The sequence below is a fragment of the Anabas testudineus genome, chromosome 18 (assembly GCF_900324465.2).
Source record: "Anabas testudineus chromosome 18, fAnaTes1.2, whole genome shotgun sequence".
NCBI lineage: Eukaryota > Metazoa > Chordata > Actinopteri > Anabantiformes > Anabantidae > Anabas > Anabas testudineus.
In genome coordinates this window covers 12,517,121-12,540,517 of record NC_046627.1, presented here as the reverse complement: position 1 = coordinate 12,540,517, position 23,397 = coordinate 12,517,121, and the positions used below count along the sequence as shown (strand labels likewise).

Sequence of the window (23,397 nt, the reverse complement as noted above, 5' to 3'; positions counted from 1 at the left end):
GGTGACTAAAGACTGCACTGAGACCTGTTGTCACTCTGTTCTGAGTTATAAAAATAAAAGAGAGTTGTTCACTCTGAGGCTCGTCACAATACTTTTTCACATGTGTGTCTACATTTTCCCACAATGGTAATATCATAATATGACAGGTTAAGCTGTTGTTCTGAAAGGTGACACTGAAATGCTTGTGGAACTCGGTATATGGCACAGGTTATGCTTGTGGACTTGGACAAAGATGTACAGAACAGGGGAAATCCTCGTCTTCCTCGCTGGCTCCATCCCATCACCTATCCTACTCTCCTCATTCTCCCTAAATTTCTCTCCCTAAACTCTCCAAACTATATAAACGCTCTCCAAACTCTAGTGTCCAAACTCTCAACTCTCCTTCAAAAACCCACATTTTGAATGGAGCCTGTGTGGTCTACATAGCTGTAATACCTCGCGACAAAAATACACTTCCCGAATCGCTCACGTACAGCCGGGCAGCGAGGCTTCCGACGCCCAAATGACCCCGTCCCCTTTCATTACTCGACACATGCTTTGGACCATTCGCACATCTGGTAAGATGTTTGTTTATGTGGGCAGGAATTCACTTATTGTACAATCACATTCATAAAAATGACAAAAAGAGGAAGTGAAGTTCAGTTCCAGTTCAGTTTCAGAGCTGGCAGCTGCTTATTGAAGAATAAAACAACTGAGCCGTAGTTATTTTTCTGACAATAACAATGATCCCACCTATTATTTATCCCATTTTAACCACTTTTGTTCTGTTGTTTGATATAAGCGCGGCGAAAAACTCAGGTAAGTGATACTTTCATTTTGTATTGATCCGCCATTCATTCTTTATTTCTCCTGTTACTTTAACAATATAGCTATAACTCGTACTATCAGTCAGCTGTGAGGGTTTATTTAACTCTAACAATAACCAGATTATATTCGGGAATCTTTAAACTTGTCTGATTATTCTCAGATATTAGGAGTTAGAAACACGTGGAGTAGCCGGCCGTGTTTGAGCTGCAGCGACATTAAAGACATCAAACTTTTACTAATGCTCCAAAAGTAGGATTACAGGATGATATCCCACAACACTGTGAACTGAAGCAGGACACAGTGATGCTCTGAACTTATTGGTGTCATACACCCTTCACAATCTGTGGCAAATTACACGTTTTTGAACAACCTAGGAAAACGCATGGGCGCTTAGCTTTCGAGCTAAACTAAAAATGGAGACAATGACAGCGCAAAAACGACCGGCGCAGCGTCTCCTGACGCGCTATTCAGGCGACGGAAGCAGCGGCAGCTGTTGGAAACAGGAAGAGAGCTGGTTATCTGTCCTTGTCGATGCCGATTTGATTGTTTATCGTTGTTTTATTAAACCTAACACGACGCTAACGAGTATTTCGACAAGAACGTCAAGAACAAGTCCGACGCAGCGTCAACGTTGCTTCTACTTTTTACTGGAGAGTCTGAAATCGGAGGATCCTCAGTGGACCGAGGAAATCTCTTCTTTACTTTAGTCTGTGTTCATTCAAACATCAAACCTGTGCGTTTCGTCTTTGGAGCAATAAATGTCAACTACACACATATTCTGTCGCACGTCATTACATTAAAATAAATTAAGAAAAATGATTTGTTCGGGATTCGAACCCGCTACTCGTTGTAGGAAAACGTTCAAGGTCAGAGGTGAAAACCACTGATCCAGCAGATGTCGGCACCTCAGAGTTGCCAAATATTGCACCCGCTTCCCCTTATTAACTGTAACTCACGTTATAACCAAAAGTAATTTGTCCATCTCTTAGGTCATTTTAAGCTGACAGTGAAAATCCACATACGCAAAAGTGTGAGTGAGTAGACTGCAGTAGAATAAAGACAGAAATACCACCATTAATCATCAATGGGGACCGGGTGGAAAGAGTGGCAGACTTCCGCTTTCTGGGAGTTCACACAGAGGAGAGCATGTCCTGGAGTGCAAACACCTCTGAGCTGCTGAAAAAAGCCCAACAGAGATTGTGCTTCTTGAGGATATTCGTTGTACCTGTTACAATGACAATAAAGACTATTCTATTCTGTAACTATTCTGTTCTAATCTTTTAGTTGATCTGTTGCTTCTGTTACTGTAACTTCACAATGATCTTTACTTCCTAAAGTCAGACAGAATAAATTAGGCAGTTTTCGAGTGAATATGAAAGAATAGTTTTATTGTTAATCAAATTAATAATAATTTTTAATTCAACATTTACCAGAAAAATAAACATAAAAAAATGTCATGTTTAGATGTTTGTTTACCTGCTGACAGAAACACAACAAACATCCATTAATATACATTTTCCATCACAGTGAGATGAGTTTAAATACAGTGTAGAGATGACAGGTTTTCAAGCTCTTCTTTATTGTTCTAGTTTAGTATTTGATGTTGATAGTAATTAAATATTTATTTGTCAGTGTACAGTAACTGTTGTAGTTGATACTGTATTTCTTTTGTCTTCTAGGACACAGTACTCTGATTTGTTCAACTGAGAAAATCACAGTCTCAGTTGGTGTTGATGTCGTTCTACCGTGTCGTCTTCAACCTGCTACTGATGCAGAATTCATGAGATTAGAGTGGACCAGACCTGATCTGCACCCAGAGGACGTCCACGTTCACCAAGATGGACGTTTATTATTTGAGAGTCAAAATCCCTCTTATAATTTCCGCACCAGACTGTTTGTTGATCAGCTGATCAATGGAAACGTCTCCTTGAAAGTCTCCAGAGTGAATTCATCTGATACAGGGAAATACAGATGTTACCTTCCTTCAATCCACCAGGAAGCTGTTATTGAACTCAGTGTTGGTAAGTGAGACAGATTTTCTTTAGAAAGAGAAACAGACCATAATCACAGTATTTTATAAAATATATGACATTGACTGTGCATTAAAAAAAAAAAAAGTAGATCCACGTCTGATTAAAAAGAAAGAAAATAGACCAACCGGTTCTCATCCTTTATAACTTTATACAATACTGAAAAGAAACTGCTCAGTGATTCTTCAACACTAAATCTAAATCCAGTATTTTTTTTTTCTGCAGTAAAGTCAAATGTGACTGGATCACATGAACCAGTTCGAGCTGTAGTTGGAGAAGACGTCATTCTGCCGTGCCACCTGGAGCCTCCATTTGATGTGACGACTTTAAGAGTGGACTGGAAATTCAATGGACAATTTGTGCATGTCTATAGAAGTCTGAAGGATGATCCAGATCCTCAACATGAACAATTCAAACACAGAACTTCTCTCTTCCATGATGAAATGCACAAAGGAAACATTTCACTAAAACTGACCAATGTTAGTGAAGCAGATAAAGGACATTACACCTGTTATGTTCCCAAACTGGAAAGTCAGGTCAAGAAAGGCAGTGTTACCCTGATTGTTGGTGAGTACAGACAAACTAATACAAAACTAAAAATGAAATTCAAGTGTTTTATATTCAGAACATGTTTCCACTTCCACTGAATTATAATTTTAAACATGTTTTCAACAGATCCAGTGGAAAGAAAAGACCAAAAAGTTAAGCGGCCTGATCCCAGTAAGTATAATAAAGATAACTACATAAGAATTGTAAGTAAACTAACAATGTCAGGTGTTACAGCATCATCTGTTGGGAGTTTGTAAAGTTTATTTTAGTAGGTCAGTTGTGTCAATATAATTGTGATCTAACAACACCGTTATGAGCAGACCTCTGGTCCCCCTTCATGATCTTTAACAACCACACTGTGTCTGCAAGAAACTTTTTTAAACAATAAGAATAAAAACATAAAAATTTTCAATTCCATGTTTTTTTTGTCATTTCAGCTGGTTCTTCTCCTCGCGGCTCTAGACTTGTGGCTGTTATTGTGATTCTTTGCTTTATATGTCTTGTTTGTCTAGCAGCAGGATTTATGTGGTGGAAAAGTAAGTCACATCATTTTCATGGTTCTGTAACATTTGGTAACAATTCACATATTGGTAAAATAACCCGTTGATTTTGGTTTTATGTCTGTGCCTCATTCCTAAACACATGGACTGATTTCTGTGTTCCTGTTTCTCTGCTGCCTCAAACAGAAGTTTCTGTGTTAAGGGTTTAAAAAGATATTGAACTTTTACCATTTGTTAAACAGAGAGATCAAAGAACAGAAAAGGCTCATGAGCCGGTTTGGACAACACTGAAAACGTCTTTTGTCTTGTATGTGTTAAACACAAAACCCAGACGAGGGAAAGGACAAACACAAGGAAGTTTCTCTGAATGTGTTCAACAACACAGACAATGTGGACGATGCTAACAACGAGGACAACCAGGATAGCACCAACAACATGGCGGCTGGTTAGTGTAGTGGTAACATCATCGCCTCCCATGTGGGAGACTGGGGTTCAAATCCCAGAACCCCAGTCTCCCCTACCTCCTGTAGGGGTCCTTCGGCAAGTCCTCCTCATGCTGCCCTGCCTTGTAAAGATAAAAGCGTCTGCTAAATGACTAAAGGTAACATTGACAGCATCGACAGCATCGACAGCAGCAACAGCGACGAGGACAGCATCGTACTTTCCCAACCAGCTCTCTCTAGCAGGCAGGGCATACGTGAAATGCCTTAACAATAGTGTACAGGCGCCAAGTACAGGCTAAAAGTCCCAAAGTCAAAATAGGACACACCTCCAAAGGTGGTTGAGAATGACAGAGCTAAGATCCTGTGGGATCTCCAGATACAGACTGACAAATTGGTAATTGACAAATTATGGACAAACAGGAGAACAAGGCTGTAGTGATAGATGTGGCAATCCCAAGAGATAGCAACAACAGGAAGATGGAGAAGTACCAAGGGCTGAAAGAAGAGATAGAAAAGATGTGGAAGGTGAAGGCCCAAGTGGTACCGGTGGTAAGAGGAACCCTGGGGGCTGTAACTACCAAACTGGGAGAGTGGCTCCTCTGGTGGAAGAAAAAAGATTGCTCCAAGGAAGGGGCTAGTAGTGAAATTATTTTTGATCACCAGAGGGAGTTTTTCATCTTTTTTATCTGCTTTGATGTTATGCCAAAGAGCATGATTTTCATCTTGTAAAATCTGAAATCATTTTTACAATAGTTTTCTGTGTCTCAAATACAAAAAATTACACTAGTTCTGTAATTCACAAGTACATAGAATTGTGAACTGTAAGGGAACTAATTTAATTTTCATTGTGACTGTAAGTTTTACTTTTTTTTTTTTCACTGTATTGAAAAAATTCTAAAACTCATTATCGATTTGCCCTCAGTAAGGATTCACTTGGTCGAAAGGTTCTTGTCTTGCTTTTCTGGTTGGTCTGAGATCAACGGTTGCTGTTACCACTTTGTTCCAAGAACCAGAAAAACTAGAGAGTGTGAATCAGTGCACAACTTTCAGGAGTACCATGATATTCAGAAGCTGATAGCAACCACCAGTCATGACTACAAAGAAACATGAATTGGAGGCTCTGATGCACAACAAGTATTTAACATTGTTTGTTAAATGTTTTTTTTTTTTTTTTTTTTTTTTTGGAAGGGAATCCGGCAGATAAATATGTAAATTATTATCATGTTGTGTTAATCATGGTTTTAGGTTTTGGTTTGTGTAGTTCTGTCTTTCTTTTTTGGTAATTACAGGTCAGAAGTGCTGGGATGATGTTGGATGTGGCATTTAGCGTCCATCAGTCTGTGCAAAGAAAGAGTGATGAGTGTTGTGCAGACAAGCTAGTGATGAAATCAATCACAAGGATGTGTTGTTTATTTTTAAAAACTAATCTATCTTCATATAATCAATCTAATTTCTAACCTGAAGATTTAATGTATCATTTAACCACTTTATCTCTTTTCCGCCTCTGTAATGCTTTTTATGAAGTGAAGCAACAAGTGCTATAAACATGAGCTAGATTGTCTCTTTGGTTTTGTGCCTTTAATCAGAGCAGACTGAAAGTTTTGAAAGAAGGAATTTTGTACTTTAGCAATTTTTTTCTGCAAAATGAACTAAACTGTTTTTCATCTGAGACAATGTCTTATATTAAAAGTTATTGAGCATTCAAAGAAGCAGGTTTGTGTGTGAGTGGATTCATCTGAACATAAACAGTCTTGTTCCAAAGTCAGTACCCCCTCTTTTAATTCTGTGGGGTTTTTTTTGTCTAAAAACCTTTTTAAAAATCAGCCCCATGTAGAGTGTCTTCATATTAAGCAACCTCAGACAACTTCTTCTGCTCTGTACACATTTATTTGCTAAATAAAATAAATACTTTTTTTCCTTTCCTAAAAAGTGCTCTAAGGCTTTTACAGAGAAACTATATGATGGAAAAACTGTTTAAATTTGAATCTTCAGTTTTGGTGTTCAGAACAATGTGAATTAAAATGACATGTTGATTTCCTAACCAAATATTTAACATTTAGTTCTGTTTAATATTGCCACCAACTGAGGAAAAACGAATGTCTATGACATAATTTAATGTATATTAGCTTAGTTGTGCTTTTCCACTTAAAAAACGTCAAACCTATTTTAAATTATAAAACTAAAAATGTGGGGCTTCATTTGAATATTAGATTATTTGGAGAAGGCCTGTCTTTTCTTATACTGTATATGCAACAGCCTCCTAAAGTACAGCCATAACATTACCTGATGGGACTGTGGGCATTATTATTATGTAATTATGTTTATTATTATAATAAGTTAATTCAGTATTACTGTATTTTACATGCAGTACAGGCAGCTGTCCACCAGATGGTGCTGTAGTCTGTGGTAGAATTTCCAAGATGATGCATTCAAACAGAGTTTCCTTTGTTTAATTACACTTACAGTGGCCATAATCCCAAGGAAATATATCTCTTAAAGAGACTGAGTAAAAAGGTATGTCAGGTGCATGTTCCTTTATCAGAAAAGGTTTGAAGTGAAAAAAATGTAAAGTGCAGAGATCAGTGAGGGCTTCAATTACCTTAATCTTGTCAAGTGTATTTGAGACTATGAATGTTAAATATGGGATTCACATTACACTACTTCTGCATTTAGCCACAGCTGATTTGTGATATTAAATTGGCAATAACTGGGTTTGTGATGAAGTAATTTATTTAAAAGTATGTTCCACCACTGCTATAAAAATAGATAGAAAAGTGTCAGACTACATCTCTATGACATCCTGACTGTCCCACTGTGTAATGGTGGTGTAGTGGTTTGATGTTCACAGTAATTAAATATTTAATTGTCAGTGTACAGTAACTGTTTTAGTTGATACCGTATTTATTTTTGAAATGATCTGATACTGGACAATACAGATGTTACCTTCCTTCAATCCACCAGGAAGCTGTTATCGAACTTAGTGTTGGTAAGTCTGCACTGTCATCTAACAGCAAGAAGGACCCTGGTTAAAAATGGAATTTATTTTGATTTTTACTAAAATATTCAAACTTTCCTGACGTCCAGTATCAGCTTGCAGAGAAGGCTGACTTTCTTTTTTTCTGATTGTTATTATTATTATAGTCAGTTTGTGGCAAAGGAACTTACGTTAACTTTTTCTATAGATGCATTGAGTCCCTGCGGCTGGACTAGATTACTACGACCTTTGCTTGCTCTACGTTTCTCAGGTCATGGTCCCTGCCTGATCCTGCCGCAGTTGGTTTTATTTTTCCTGTCCCTGTTCTCTCTCTCTCTCTCTGTCATACTTACCTGGCCACACCTCTGTTACGCTGTTCCCCAGCCACTTCCTGTTGTGCTGATATATGGACTGTTTGTCTCTCCTCTGTCCTCATCATTTCATCTGTTTCACTTGTTCTCACCCTCCGTCATATAAGCAGCTCTCTTTTCCCTGACAGATTGTGCCACTTCTCACACAAAGTTACTCTCCAAAGCAAATTACAAGTGAGGCACGAGGTAAAGACAGGAAAAGCATAAGAAGGTCTTGCTTAAGGACCCCTACTGGAGTTAGATCACAGCCGGGATTCAAACTCAAGTTTTCCGCATGGAGGCTGGCAATCTTACCACTTCACATCTAGTTACTATATCATTAGTTTAATTTGTTTCATGGGCAAATCTACTGCCTTTTCCCCACTGTACAAATATTCTCAGCTCATGAAAACAAACCTTGCCTCTTTACACAGTGCCGATGATGCCACTTAACTTCAACTGGAGTCAAGTGTTAGCAAACCTGGAGTCCAATCAATGAAATGAGAATGGAGGTCAAGCTCTAAACAATATCATGAAGGACTGAAGTACTGCAGTACCCACAAGGTCCCCTGCTCAAAGAAAGCACATGTCCAGGCCTGTCTGAAGTTTGCCAAAGAACGTATGAGTGATTCAGAGGAAAACTGGGTGAAAGTGTTGTGGTCAGATGAGACCAAAATCAAGCTCTTTGGCACCAACAGAACTCGTCGTGTTTGGAGAAGGAGGAATGCTGCCTAGGACTCCAAAACACCATCTGCTAAGGGGACAGAACAACTGCACCACATCAAAGGGACAATAGATAGGGGGCGATGCAGCATCAAATCCTGGGTGGGAACCTGCTTCCCTAAGCCAGGGCATTAAAAATGGGTCGTGGATCAGTATTCCAGTGTGACAATGACCCAAAACACACGGCCAATTCAACAAAGAAGTGGCTCAAAAAGAAGCACATTCAGGTCCTGGTCTTTCACACACGTTCTTACTTTTCCTTTCTAAAAATGAATAATCCTGTTCTGTCTTACAGCACAGAAAATACTGGCCTTTAAAAACATAAAAACTACACTTGAGTCTCTATTGTTACACTCTATACTTCTACTGTGTCTCCATGAATTCACCTCTGCAGAAGGTAGTGAAACATGAAGTCAAAACGTGACATTAAAAAGAGCTTTGACATTAAAACAAACCACTGGGTGGCGACAAAGAAACATAATCTAATCTAATGATAGATCCTGCAAGTTTGCTGCTTTCGTCACTAAAGGAGTTCAATCTGCATGTTACCATCACACAGAGGCTACAGCTTTATTAGTTTTTCACGGCCGTGTTCAGTTGTTAAATTTAGACAAATGTGTAATAAATCAGGTGAACAGCTGTGAGCAGATGATGATTAAAAGAGAAGTGATTACTGGAGCCACTCAATACATACTGTGGTTGTACCACTTGATATTCTGATAGGAAACAGCTTAATGTAAAATCCAGTTACAGTGATAATAAATGTTGGTTCACACCACAGATATTATAAATATTTAATTGTAAATATCCTTCTAAAAAGCAGTGAATGTTCACTGTTTGTGATTTGTAAAAGCTAAAAAGTGTAATATCAGAAGAAATCACCTGTTTAGGTTACACTGAAATCTGTCCAGTAAACATGCAAAAAGATGTTAAATATCTTCGCATTTACTTATTGTGCAGTGACAAGAGCAACCAGAAAAAGAAAGTAAAGTTCATTTCCTGATATTCAGAGCTGGCAGCTGTTCGTCGACAAATAAAACAACTGATCCATAGTTCACTTATTTTTCTTACATTTACAATGATCCAACTTATTACTTATCCACTTTTAACTACTTTTTTTCTGTTTTTTGATCCAAACGCGGCACAAAATTCAGGTAGGTTTTACAGTTACCAGTAACTCTTACTATCTGTCAGATGTGAAGGTTTATTCAGCTCTAACAATACTGCGTTTTAATTCTTGAACCTTTAAGCTTTAATTGTCTCAGAATATTCTCAGATCATCTGTTTCAGAGGTGGAAAGAAACTGAGCACTTTCACCTGTAAGGTACAATATTGAGAAGCTTCTGTTAAATCAAGACATTCGTATTCTTAAAACAATTAGAAATTAAAAAGCACACGAAATGTGGTGAAATTTGTTCGAGCTGCAGCATCTCTGGAAAAGACAGAAAACTTTTACTAATGCTCCAAAACTAAATTTTACAGGATTATATGCCTCAATACTGTGAACTGAAGCAAGACACAGTAACACATACTGTTCAGAGGGATTTAAACCTTGGTAAAATCTGGTTATAGGTCCACTGGCTAAATGTGATGCAGGAAGTCAGAGGGATGATTTGCATACTTGGCTTCGTAATAAAATGTGCAAACTGCTCTGAACATAATGGTGGCACACTACCTTCAGTATCTGTAACAAATTATCGGATCTAATGTTTTAGTTGATCTGGATATCTGTTGCTTCTGTTACTGTAACTTCACAATGAACTTTACTTCCTGAAGTCAAACAGCAGAAACAAGGCTGTTTTAGTGTGAACTACATATGAAAGAATAGTTTTACATATTACTGTTTATTTTTTGCTTTGCTGCATGTTTGAATACATTTGATTTGATTCAGATTGTCTTGTGTACATCTTTTACTGGGGATTTGTTCAAATCAGTAAATCCTGTCTGTAAACAGTAACTAAATCTAAAAGTTATTTTACTCAGTTAGATGTTAATTTTAGTGGAATTTAAATGATCAGAGGATAAAAACAGCATCAGGTCCAGCTGGACTGTCTCCATCTGTTTGTACACTTGCTTTTGTTTGCACATGCTTTTGTGTCTTTCCTGTTTACTCTTTTGTCCTTTAGTAGTCTTCAGCATTATCTCACTAAGAAAGTAAAACATTTCCACTTTTGAAAACTTATGATTTTTAGTTTGCACTGTAGGTCAGTTCATCTATTGTGACCATAGTCAACATATGACTGCATATGAGTGCTGTGACTGTGATTTAGGTGAAATTTTAAACAGCCATTATATTTGCTAATCAAACAAATCTTTTCATGCAGTCAGGCCTAAACATTTATGAATAAAAAACAAACAAAAAAAAAAAAGATCCACCCCCTGATTAAAAAGTAAAACGGTTCCTCATCCTTTATAACTTTATACAATACTGAGAACAAACTGCTCAGTGATTCTTCAACACTAAATCTAAATCCAGTGTTTGTTTCTGCAGTAAAGTCAAATGTGACTGGATCACATGAACCAGTTCGAGCTGTAGTTGGAGAAGACGTCATTCTGCCGTGCCACCTGGAGCCTCCATTTGATGTGACGACTTTAAGAGTGGACTGGAAATTCAATGGACAATTTGTGCATGTCTATAGAAGTCAGAGGGATGATCCAGATCCTCAACATGAACAATTCAAACACAGGACTTCTCTCTTCCATGATGAAATGCACAATGGAAACATTTCACTAAAACTGACCAATGTAAGTGAAACAGATGAAGGAAATTACACCTGTTATGTTCCCAAACTGGAAAGTCAGGTCAAGAGAGGCAACGTTACTCTGATTGTTGGTGAGTACAGACAAACTAATACAAATCTATAAATGAAATTCAAGTGTTTTATATTCAGAACATGTTTCCACTTACAATGAATTATAATTTAAACATGTTTTCAACAGATCAAGTGGAAAAAAAAGAAATTGAGCAGCCTGATCCCAGTAAGTATTATAAAGAGAACCACATAAAAAATTGTGTTACAGCATCATCTGTTGGGAGTTTGAGTTTGTTTCAGTAGGTCTGTTGCGTTAATATCATTGTGATCTAACAACACTGTTATGAGCAGACCTCAACTTTATAAAGTTTAACAATCACACTGTGTCTGCAAGAAACTTTTTTAAACAGTAGCAATAAAACATAAAAATCTTAAATCCCATTTCTTTTGTCATTTCAGCCAATTCTCCTTCCCCTGATCCCACTCCTCTCGGCCCTGGACTTGTGGCTGTTATTGTGATTCTTTGTCTTATATGTCTCGTTTGTCCAGCAGCAGGATTTATTTGGTGGAAACGTCAAAGTAAGTCACATCATTTTCATGGTTCTATAACATTTGGTAACAATTCACATAAAAATAACCCGTTGACTTTGGTTTTATATCTGTTCCTCATTCCTAAACACTTTGTCTCTGTGTTTCTGCTTCTCTGTTTCTTTAGACAGATGTTTCTGTGTTGAAGGTTTAAAAAGTTTTACTTATTTAATTTTTACCATTTTTTAAACAGAGAGGTCAAAGAACAGAAAAGGCTCATGAGCCAGTTTGGACAACACTGAAAATATCGTTTGTCTTGTACAGCACAAAATCCAGACGAGGGACAGGACAGACCTGAGGAAGTTTCTCTGCAACAACATGGACAACAGTAGTACTTGAGCATCTCTTGTTTCTCTCACCCAGCTGAGGTGATGCCAAAGCAAAGATGCAGAGTTTTATTTCTAGAAAATGCTTTTTAATTAAAAGTATTTCAGGAACCATGTTTAACAAACTCTGACATTGCGAAACCCAGAGTTTTGTTGTGTGTCAATGATGGAATTATGTTTTATCACTACACTACCTTTTACTATGCTCCTACTTTTTTGTACTTATGGGAATGTTTACTGACAACTGTTGTATTCAAGTTGCTGCTTAGTGGGTTCACTATATAATCCAAGAACACACAGGGATCAAACCACTGACCCTGCAGTTTGTAGACAACTGATCTACCAGCTGATCCTCATGGAGCCAGTTGATTTATTCTCAACCTAAAACACAAAGAAACTTTATTCAGCAACCAGTCACACAACTAAATACTAAATACCAGATGTACTAATACTGTAGTTAATCTTAACAGATTAACAGATAACATTAAGTAATGTTACATTGTTGAACTTGTTTGCATGAAGAACATGACTTTATCACACTTTATAATAATCAAATAATAGTGTGAACTAGGAGATCTTCATCAGTGATGTTAAAGACAGAATGTTGACTATGTTACAAAGGCAAAATCTAAATCCTGGTTTCAGAGTTTTACTTTAATGAAGAATTAGTTTACTCAGGTTAGTGTCACCATCTACTGGTATGTTTGAAAAACGGGCACCAGGACATAATTAATGATAAGAGAAATGTCATTAAATATTAAATCAACAACATAGTTTTACTTTAAATTGATAAAATTGTGTTTGTCAACGACTCACACAAATAATCAGCAGAGAGCAACAGACACTTTACTGTTTACAATGTGTACAATTCTCAAACAAACAAAAATTTTATATTTTATTTTTAAAGTTTGCAAAAACGACAACAGAATGTTTTTTATCTTTTGTTGCAGTTTCTTTTATCTTTTTCTTTTTTGTCATTCCACTGTTTGCCTTTTACTCTGTAGTGTTCTATTGTACTTTATTTTATTATCATTATTATTTAAATGTTTTATAACTCTAGATTCTGTGTTGACCTGTAAAACCTGACCTGTGGTTCAACTGTCTCATTGTATTTTCCTTCAAGAAACTGAGTCAGACTTGAAGTAAATCTTTTCTCACATTGGGTGAGTTTTGGACTTGGGCAGCTCTTTTTTTTTTTTTAACACAAGTTAACAAACACCGTTGACATTTAGAACAAACTTCGCATCTTCACTTCAACAGAACCAAGACTGTCTTCAAATGTGCAGAGTAAACCAACATGGATTCACAAAAAACTGACTGCTACTGCTTCTTAAAATCAAAAAGTTTAAATTAAAAAGTGGACAAATCCTGAAGGTAAAAAAAAAGTAATTCCTTATCTGTGCTCTTCAAAGCATATTTTTATATTTATTTTTTTCTAGCTTAGTCTGTGCATGTTTAAAATTGAAGTGACTAAGTTATGGAGAAGGATAACCTGTTGGGTTTGACATTGTTGCATCCTTTTCTCATAAAAGCACTTTATGACTGATAAGTCACAGATTATAGATTATAAATGTTTGTTTAATGTCACAGACTATGGACTCTTCTCAGCGATAATTTATTTAAACATAATATATGCACACATTTAAAATTAAGCACCAACAACACTTCTTAAAGTTTAACCACCACATTATATCTGCATAGAACTTTTTTAAACACCAAAAATAAAACAACAATAAATCATTTGTTACCTTATACTTGTTTTGTTTAAAAAATTTGGAGGTAAACATGTTAACATTTATTACAGAACTGGATCATTTGATTTGTTTCTTTTTTATAATTAGTCCCTTGTCTTGTGACACATAATTTCACCTGACTCCACTTGTCTCGACCCTGGAGCTGTGGCTGGTATCGTGGTTTACTTGCCTTTTCTATTTTGTGAGTCCAGCTGCAAGTTTTATTTTGTGGAAACATCAAAGTAAGTCACATCTTTTTCAGGGTTCTATAACATTTGGTAACAAATCAAATATTTGTAAAAATAACCCATTAGTTGAGCTGTACATCTCCAGAATCCAGTTGACCTGCCCAATGTTCTTGCTGCTTGTTGTGGTTTTTGTGCCTACTGTTCTTTTCTCTCTTCTCTTTCCACTCACCCCAACCAGTCAAGGCAGATGGCCGCCAACTATGAGCCTGGTTCTGCTGGAGGTTTCTTCCTCTAAAGGGAGTTTTTCCTCTCCACTGTTGCCTAAAGCTTGCTCAAATGGGCTTGTTGGGTTTTCTATGTAATTCTTTATACAATTATTCTGTAAGGTCCAAAACCTTGTTGACTTCTGTTGTGATTTGGTGCAAATAAAATTGAGTCTCTTTTAACCAAAGAGATACAAGTTGTTAACCTTTTTTGTTTGTTTGTTTTTGTGTTTTTAAACTTTATTTGTGTTTTCTCATTTAGAATTTAAATTGATACAGGTTTTATACATTGAGAACAGACTTCTTAATACACTACACCCTTCAATTTCCTACATTTATTATTCTATTTTATTGTCATTAAACCTTTAAACCTGAGTTCTCTTGTGTAGCTTTGTAAATGGTTCCACCAGGCGTGATTGAGTGGTGTTTCTCACCTTTACAAAATGAAATGCCATTTGAGTTGTGATTCTGATAATATTTCATAGCTTTAACAACAGTTAACAATGGAGACATTACAGCTTTCATGTATGGTAGATGTTATTTGTTTGGTCATGGTTATCCCATAAATTGCTGTTCAGCATCAAATTGACCCAAGTTAAGTTCTTGAATCCGCAAAACTTCAAAGTGTGAGAAATGTTAGTGTTTGGTAAAGTTCTATATTAAGTAGTAACCACAGCATTTCGCTGGCCTATGCAGAGTTACTTTATCTTAGTTTGGGCATTGAGGTCACAGTAGTTTAGGTGAAAGCTACTGTTAGTTTAATCGAGTCTAACGGTCCATTTCTCTGCATCTCTTTTGTTGTTGTCCTTTAATAAATCCAATAATAACATAGAAACTTTTACTATCAGGATAATAGTTATGAATCTAATTCCCAGTTATACAGGAGTTTCAGTGGAGGTTCAAGAGAATAAATAATAGATAGGATGACAATGTTGTTTTATTATGTTATTCTCATGCATGTATAGGAACACAACAGAAACTGCACATTCAAAATTGTACCAATAGTACAAAACTTTCCATCCGGATCTTCCACCAGAAGATGATCAAATTCGTCCAGAGAGACCTTTTAGACTAAGTGTTCAATTTGTTTAAATCTCATTATTACAAAAGTTACAGTAAGATCTCTGTTCTGCATTACATGACAAATAAAGAAAAGATGAAATAATTAGCTTGTTTTCAGCAGACAATCAGTCTCAATCTCAAACCATGTTGTTTTCTATATAGTGCAGGACAGACAGGCCGCAGATTCAAGTTCAAAACCAAAGTGCTAGTAAGGTTAGGTTAAGGCAGGGAAAGCAGGGGTCGCCATAGCCGATCATTCTTCTTTAATCTATTCTGAGACTTGCGCACTTATTTTTGCCACAGAGAGATAACTAACAGAAGACACAAATTAATGCACACTACAACAACACAGACCTGAGGAAAAAAAAAATAAAGTGACAATGTAAAGTGACAACCAACATAATAACAATCAACGCACAGACTAACCAGTAGGATGTGTGTGTATAAGAAACTGACAACAAGAATGATGACTGAGGGAAGCTTTTAAAGAAAAGGGGACACACAGGTGAAACAAATCCTAATTAAAATCTAGGAGAGTGAAGAGTGCAGGTGGTCCAAATGAGGGCTTTAGGAATTGGCTGTAGGTGGGAGTGAGAAGGTAAACACCAGGGGGAGACAAAAACACCAACAGAACGGTGATGAGGCAACTACGATTCCAAATCCTGTTTTGTGGGGAAGGCAATTTTAATCACACTACGTTTTCTATAAAAGTAAAAATCATATGTTAATTTTTAATGTAGAGGACAAGTCACAAATATGTTGATAATATATCCTTTTGTGAACAGGTTTTTGAGAACCACATAAAATATATTTCAGTCAGTAAATATATTTTCAACTTTTATGTATGCTGATTTTGTTGAGCTCTGACCACTGCTACTCTCACAACTAACACAGCTACACAAATCGTACATGTACTACAAGATTTTCCTTTTTTTTCTTAGTGATCCAAATTTATAATTTTTCTCAGCACCAACTGGCAGAACAAGAGAAACTAAATGGTGACACATTGGTGAGATTGATGCTATGAACACAGATCGTCAGTCCTTAGTCATTCATCAGAGTTTTCAGATTTTCTTTAAAAAAAAACTGAAGTTCATTGCACCACCTTTGAGCTCCATCTTATCATCTTCTTTCTATACTAACCCTCTGTCTCCTTTAGACCTTGTAGAACCTTAGACCAACCTGAGCAAACCCAATATTTTTAGAGGATGGTAAAATGTACTTCTGACAGTTTTTAATACGACCTTTTTTATTTCTTCTGTTTTGGACAAATACATGTAAAAACAAAGGAAATGGTGTGCTTCTAGCTGTGTATCCTTTTTTGAAGGTGTTCACTTTCATACTTTCTTCAAAGGCCCTTTGGGTTGGCAGCATCACCCCAAAATGTGAGGTCGCCAGGTCCTAAGAGGTTAAATAGAGTGTTTTATTGTACTCATTGTTCTCCCAAAGTACAGGAACACAGTCATACTGTTCCTTTTCCAAATATTTTTTTGTTTTCTTGCTCTAAATTATTTATTTTTGTTAACATCAGCAGGCAAAACAAGAGAACAAAACTAAGTGATGATGCACTGATGCAAGAGGGAAGATCTAATTAGAGATCAAATGAGAAAAGAAATGTAATAGACATAAATCAGCTCACTAGTGGGACTCATACCATGAACACAGATACTGTGGTCATTTGTCAGTTTTTAGATTTTCTTCACAAAGAAAGTTAAGGTCATCTCAGCACCTTTGAACTCCGAGTACCAAAACATTTTAAGTCAACAAATGCTACAGATACAATTAGATTTACATTTACATTTAGTCATTTAGCAGACGCTTTTATCCAAAGCTACTTACAAGTGAGGAACAAGGCAAGCAAACAAAATCTAAGTCAAGAAGAAACAACATCAAAGCAAAGTGCTATCAAAAAAGTGTTACTGTTTCAAGAGATGTGAGAATGAAAGGGTAGAATTTTTTTATTTTTTTTAAGTGCAAAGGAAGATGTGGAAGAGTTCTGTTTTCAGCAGTTTTTTAAAGATTGCTAGTGAGGTGGCTGAGCGTGCAGAGGTAGGCAGCTCATTCCACCATCGTGGGATCACTGAGCTGAACAGTTTTCCTTGGTGTCGACTGTGTGGTGCTGGTACCACCAGACGACGTTCCCTGGTTGAGCGCAGTGGACGGGAGGGGATGTAGACCTGAATGATTGAATTGAGATAAGTTTGAGCTGTGGAGTTAACCACTCTGTAGGCAAGAGACAGAGCTTTGAACGTGATCCTTGCAGCCACAGGAAGCCAATGCAAAGATCTGAAGAGCAGTGTGACATGAGACCTTTTTGGTTGATTAAAAATGAGGCGTGCTGCCGCATTTTGGATCATCTGGAGGGGTTTGGTCGTGGATGCCAGTAACCCCATCAGCAGTGCATAGCAGTAATCCAGGCGAGATAAGTTCAACGCCTGTACAATGAGTTGGGTCATGTACTCCATCAGATAGGGTCTGATCTTTCTGATATTGTGGAGGGCATATCTACACGACCTAGCGACTGTGGCGATGTGATCTGTGAAGGTCAGCTGGTCGTCAATGATGACCCCCAGGTTTCTGGCTGACTTAGTAGGGGATATCACCGCAGATCCAATGTTAATGCTGATGTTGTGTTGAGTTGAAGGTCTGGCAGGGAAGACTAGAAGTTCAGTTTTGGGTATGTTGAGTTGAAGGTGTCTTTTTCTCATCCAGGCAGAGATGTCAGAGAGACAGGCAGAGATGCGAGATGAGACAGTTGAGTCATCTGGCGGAAAAGACAGGAAGAGCTGTGTGTCATCTGCATAGCAGTGATAAGAAAAGCCATGAGAATGGATGATAGAGCCTAGAGAAGAAGTATAGATTGAAAAAAGAAGAGGACCAAGGACTGAGCCCTGCAGTACACCGGTGGAGAGGTTATGAGAGTCAGAGACACGCCCCTGCCAGGATACCTTAAAGGTTCGTTTGGACAAGTATGACCGAAGCCAGGCTAGAGCTGATCCAGAGATGCCCAGGTCTGAGAGTGCAGTCATGAGAATCTGATGGTTCACAGTGTCAAAGGCTGCAGATAGATCTAATAGAATATGGATTCCACAACAGTCAGAAGTGCCGTCTCTGTGGAGTGACCACTCTTGAAGCCAGACTGATTGACATCAAGGAGGTTATTCCGGGAAAGAAAGTCAGAGAGTTGATTGAAGGCTGCACGTTCCAGAGTCTTGGCCAGGAATGAAAGAAGAGAGACCGGTCTGTAGTTCTCCACAAGGGAGGGATCCAGAGAAGGTTTCTTCAACAGTGGAGTAATCTGGGCCTGCTTGAACGAGGTGGGAAAGGTTCCTGTTGTGAGAGAGGTGTTGATGATCTGTGTAATGGCTGGTATTAGTGTTGGTGCGATAGCTTGAAGAAGAGTAGAGGGGATCGGATCCAGACAGCAGGTGGTTGGGCGATTGGAGAGGAGGAGAGTGGATACATTGTCCTCTGACAGTGTTGAAAAAGTGAAGTGAGATGCATCGTCAGGTTTAGTAAGCAGAATGTCATTGTCAGGAGGAGAGAACTGGGAGCTGATGGCTGCCACCTTGTTGGTAAAAAAGGAGGCTGTGAGACAGGTGGGTGGTGGAGGTGGGGGTGGATAGAGTAGAGATTTGAAAGTAGAGAACAGCTTTCTGGTGTCTGTGGTGTTGCTGAGCTTGTCCTGGTAGTATTCAGTCTTGGCCCTGGTGACACGGTAAGAGAAAGATTGAAGCAAATCCTGATACTCAGTTAGAGCAGGTTGAGACTTGGCTTTGCGCCACTTCCTCTCAGCACTCCTGAGCACCGTGCGTTGTTCACGGATCTGGTCAGTGAGCCACGAGTTGGAAGCTGAAGGACGAGCAGGTCTAGTAGATGTCGGGCAGAGACTATCCAGGCAGAACGAATGAGTATCGCAGAGCCTGTCCGTGGCTGCGTCGGCGTCGTAGGTGGATAAAACCTGTGATGAGGGCAGCGCTGCAGAAACCAGGGAAGAAAGCTTCTCTGGGTTGAGAGATCTGAGGTTGCGGCGGAATGTTTCCAATGCAGTGGAAGAATGAGATGGTCTAGAGATGAAGACTGTGAGCTGAATGAAGAAGTGATCCGACAAATGCAGAGGAGTGACAGAGATGTCATCTACAGTGCAATTTCGGATTCGGAGACTAGCAACAGTGCTGAACTTTCTCCACAGTCTGTCTCACTGTGGACACATGAACATCAAGGCTTTTGGAGATATTTTTGTAACCCTTTCCAGCTTCATGCAAGTCAACAATTCTTGATCGTAGGTCTTCTGAGAGCTCTTTTATGCGAGGCATGGTTCACATCAGCCAGTGCTTCTTGAAACCAGTAAACCCAAGACTGGTGTGTGTTTATAAAGGGCAGGACAGCTTTCAGCAACACATCCAATATCATCACACTGATTGGACTCAAGGTTGGCACACTCCTGGCTCCAATTAGCTCTTTAGGTCATTAGGCTAGGGGTTCACATACTTTTTCCACCCTGCACTGTGAATGTTTACACGTTATGTTCAATAAAAACATGAAAACTTTGTGTAGTATTATTTTAAGCAGTGTTTTTCTATTGTTGTGACTTTTGCACATTTTATGACAAATTAATGCAGAAAAGTGACACCAATTCGAAAGGTTCACAAAGTTTTTCTTGCCACAGTATATCCCACAACACTGAAATGAAGCAGGACACAGTAACACATACTGTTCAGGATGATGATGGAAATTCCTTTTAAAATCTGTTTATAGGTCCACTGACTAAATGTGATGCAGGAAGTAGAGGGGATGATGTACGTTTTGGTTATGTAGTAAAATCTGCAAACTCTTCTTTACTGCTCTGAACACAATGGTGGCACACTCACTTCATTATCTGTTGCAAATTGGATATTTAAAAAAACCCCACAGACCTAACAAAGTGACTCCATCTGATACTGGACAATACAGATGTTACCTTCCTTAAATCCATCAGGAAGCTGTTGTAGAACCTAGTGTTGGTAAGTTAGACGGATTTTCTTTAGAAAGAGAAACAGATAATCACAGTATTTTATAAAATATATGACATGGACTGTGCATGTTCCGCATTAAAAAACAAAAAGAAAAGAAAAGCAGATCACCCCCTGATTAAAAAGGAAGAAATTAGACCAAAGGTTCCTCATCTTTTATACTGAGAACAAACCGCTCAGTGATTCTTTGACTATGAATCTAAAGCCAGTGGGTTTTTTTTATGCAGTAAAGTCAAATGTGACTGGATCACATGAACCAGTTCGAGCTGTAGTTGGAGATGACGTCATTCTGCCGTGCCACCTGGAGCCTCCATTTGATGTGACGACTTTAAGAGTGGACTGGACATTCAATGGAGACTTGACAGTACATGTCTATAGAAGTCTGAAGGATGATCCAGATCCTCAACATGAACAATTTAAACATAGAACTTCTCTCTTCCATGATGAACTGCACAAAGGAAACATTTCACTAAAACTGACCAATGTAAGAGAAACAGATGAAGGAAGTTACACCTGTTGTCTTCCTAAACTACAAAGTCAGGTCAAGACAGGCAGCGTTACCCTGATTGTTGGTGAGTACAGACAAACTAATAAAACATGTTTTCAACAGATCCAGTGGAAACAAAAGACCAAAAAATTGAGCAGTCTGATCCCAGTAAGTATTATAGAGATAACAGTAAACAAACTGTCAGGTTTTACAACATCATCTTTTGGGAGTTTGTAGTAGGTCAGTTGTGTTAATATCATTGTGATCTAACAAAACTGTTAATGCTACTTCATGAACTTTAACAACCACACTGTGTCTCAACGCTTTTTTAAACAATAACAATAAAACATAAAAATCTTAAATCTCATGTTTTTTTTTTTGTTTTTTTTTCCCATTTTAGCCGATTCTACTTCCCCTGATTCCACTTGTATCAGCTCTAGGTTTGTGGCTGGCATCGCGATTCTTTGCTTTATGTGTATCATTTGTCCAGCAGCAGGATTTATTTTGTGGAAACGTCAAAGTAAGTCACATCATTTTTATGGTTCTACAACATTTGGTTACAATTCACATATTGATAAAATAACCCATTGATTTTGGTTTGTGCCTCATTCCTAAACACATAGACTGATTTCTGTATTTTTGCTTCTCTGCAGAAAGGAAGGTTTAAAAAGTTTTACAAATTGAAATTTGACCATTTGTTTAACAGAGAGGTCAAAGAACAGAAATGAACCAGTTTGGACAACGATGAAAACATCTTTTGTCTTGTACAGGTATGTGCCGAGCACAAAACAGGAGACAACCCAACAGGCAAAACCCAGAACAGGGACAGAATGGACCTGAGGAAACTCTCCTGACTGGGTTCAACATCAAGATGGATAACACCTGCAACACTGACAACGTGGACAACACTGACAATGTGGACAACACTGACAACATGGACAACACTGACAATGTGGGCAACACTGACAATGTGGACAACACTGACAACATGGACAACACTGACAACGTGGGCAACACTGACAACGTGGACAACACTGACAACGTGGACAACACTGACAACGTGGGCAACACTGGCAACGTGGGCAACACTAACAGTGTGGACAGCACAGACAGCTGTGGTACATGAGCATCTCTTGTGTCTCTCACCCAGCTAAGCTGAAGACAAAGCAAAGATACAGAGTTGTATCTAACCAGAAAGTATTTAAAAAGTATATGTGTGAATATTTGTGTATGTATGTCAAATTAGTCATTGAAGCTATGATTGTATGTAATAGGTATTATTACTACACTACCTTTAACTATGCTCCTACTTTTTGTACTTTATTGATCCTATGGGGAATGTGTATGGACAACTGTTATGTCAATGTGCTGCATAGAGGATTCACTATATAATCCAAGAACACACAGGGATCAAACCACTTACCCTGCAGTATGTGCACGACTGGTAGATCAGCTGATCTACATGGACACAGTTGATTTACTCTCAACCTGAAACGTGATCAGTTTTGTAACATTTATCTTGTCTCAGTCACAGAACATGACAGAGAAACTTTTTCAGTCACACAACAAAATACTAAATACCAGATGTAACAATACTATCTTTAGTCTTAACAGTTCTCTACTTTTGAATCTGTGTTGACCTGTAAAACTGTTGTCGTGTCTTATTGTATTTTCCTTCAAGAAACAGTCAGACTTGAAGAAAATCTCTTCTCACATTGGGTGAGTTTTGGACTTGGGTAGCTCTTTTTTTTTTTTTAACACAAGTTAACAAACACCGTTGACATTTAGAACAAACTTCGCATCTTCACTTCAACAGAATCAAGATCAGTTTTCCAATGTGCAGAGTGAAGGAACATGAATTCACAAATAATACTGTAATTGGCTGACACAAGATGCTACTGCTTATTAAAATGTCACATAGACAGAGCCTATGAAAACTATTGATCTTTCATCAGATTCTCACAGCAGCTTCTTTACTCTCTAAATACTGATATTAAAAATCATTGTTGAAACAATTTAAACAACAGAATCTAACAATAAAACACACAGATGTTTTTTTTAGTTGAATGAACGCTCCATCTTCCTCAGTTTTTTTATTACTTCCTATACATTCTCACAAATAATTTGTAAACTGATGGTTTTAGATAAATACAAGTTCTTATTTTCATACCCATCACTGAGCATATTTATAAGCTGATGTGTCTTCACTTAAGTGACGATTACCTGTTATGGTGTTACATTGCTATACAACTTAATGGCAATCACAAATTAATTTGCTTTGGGAAAGCAATTATGTTGTCTATAAAAAATATTACTTTTAAATTAAATGACAAGTCACAAATATATTTATACCTAACTTATCAACTAAATATAAACAGACAACATATTTTAATTTGTCAAAATATCCAATCTTAAACATCCTGCTTAACCTTTTATAACAATGTTATTGAGAACCACAAAGTAAATATCTATAAATATCTTATGTTTAATTTGTATGTATGCCATAGCTACTGTGACAACTAACACCCCTACACAAATTGTACATTCACCATGGTGGCGTACTGTATGACCTCTTAGCAGCATCACTGGAAAAAAAAAGGGTTTAGTTG

General features: G+C 37.7%; 3 protein-coding genes across 3 annotated transcripts in view; all 3 read left to right on the top strand.

The window, feature by feature from the left end:
• The first annotated feature begins 216 nt into the window (after positions 1–216).
• Positions 217–22,825, top strand: LOC113168490 (junctional adhesion molecule-like). The gene is made up of 6 exons (XM_026369524.1): positions 217–557; positions 2,487–2,828; positions 20,529–20,873; positions 20,912–20,956; positions 21,189–21,308; positions 21,559–22,825. Exons 1-6 carry the CDS (start codon positions 503–505, stop codon positions 21,912–21,914), a joined length of 1,263 nt encoding a protein of 420 aa, XP_026225309.1. The 5' UTR covers positions 217–502; the 3' UTR covers positions 21,915–22,825.
• LOC113168529 (myelin-oligodendrocyte glycoprotein-like) lies at positions 577–6,047 on the top strand. The gene is made up of 5 exons (XM_026369602.1): positions 577–798; positions 3,063–3,404; positions 3,513–3,557; positions 3,824–3,922; positions 4,218–6,047. Exons 1-5 carry the CDS (start codon positions 723–725, stop codon positions 4,334–4,336), a joined length of 681 nt encoding a protein of 226 aa, XP_026225387.1. The 5' UTR covers positions 577–722; the 3' UTR covers positions 4,337–6,047.
• LOC113168347 (CD276 antigen-like) overlaps positions 813–23,397 on the top strand; it is an 82,414-nt gene continuing 59,829 nt past the window's right edge. The window contains exon 1 of the mRNA XM_033326535.1: positions 813–1,540. The gene's annotated coding sequence lies outside the window, so the exon portion shown is untranslated. The remainder of the gene's footprint in view (positions 1,541–23,397) is intronic.

Coding starts and splice junctions, on each gene's coding strand:
- LOC113168529 (XM_026369602.1), top strand. CDS start 723: ATGATCCCACCTATTATTTATCCCATTTTAACCACTTTTGTTCTGTTG. Junction 3,405..3,512: donor CAGTGTTACCCTGATTGTTG/GTGAGTACAGAC, acceptor TGTTTTCAACAG/ATCCAGTGGAAAGAAAAGAC. Junction 3,558..3,823: donor AGTTAAGCGGCCTGATCCCA/GTAAGTATAATA, acceptor TTGTCATTTCAG/CTGGTTCTTCTCCTCGCGGC.
- LOC113168490 (XM_026369524.1), top strand. CDS start 503: ATGACCCCGTCCCCTTTCATTACTCGACACATGCTTTGGACCATTCGC. Junction 558..2,486: donor TTGGACCATTCGCACATCTG/GTAAGATGTTTG, acceptor TTTGTCTTCTAG/GACACAGTACTCTGATTTGT. Junction 2,829..20,528: donor TGTTATTGAACTCAGTGTTG/GTAAGTGAGACA, acceptor TTTTTTATGCAG/TAAAGTCAAATGTGACTGGA.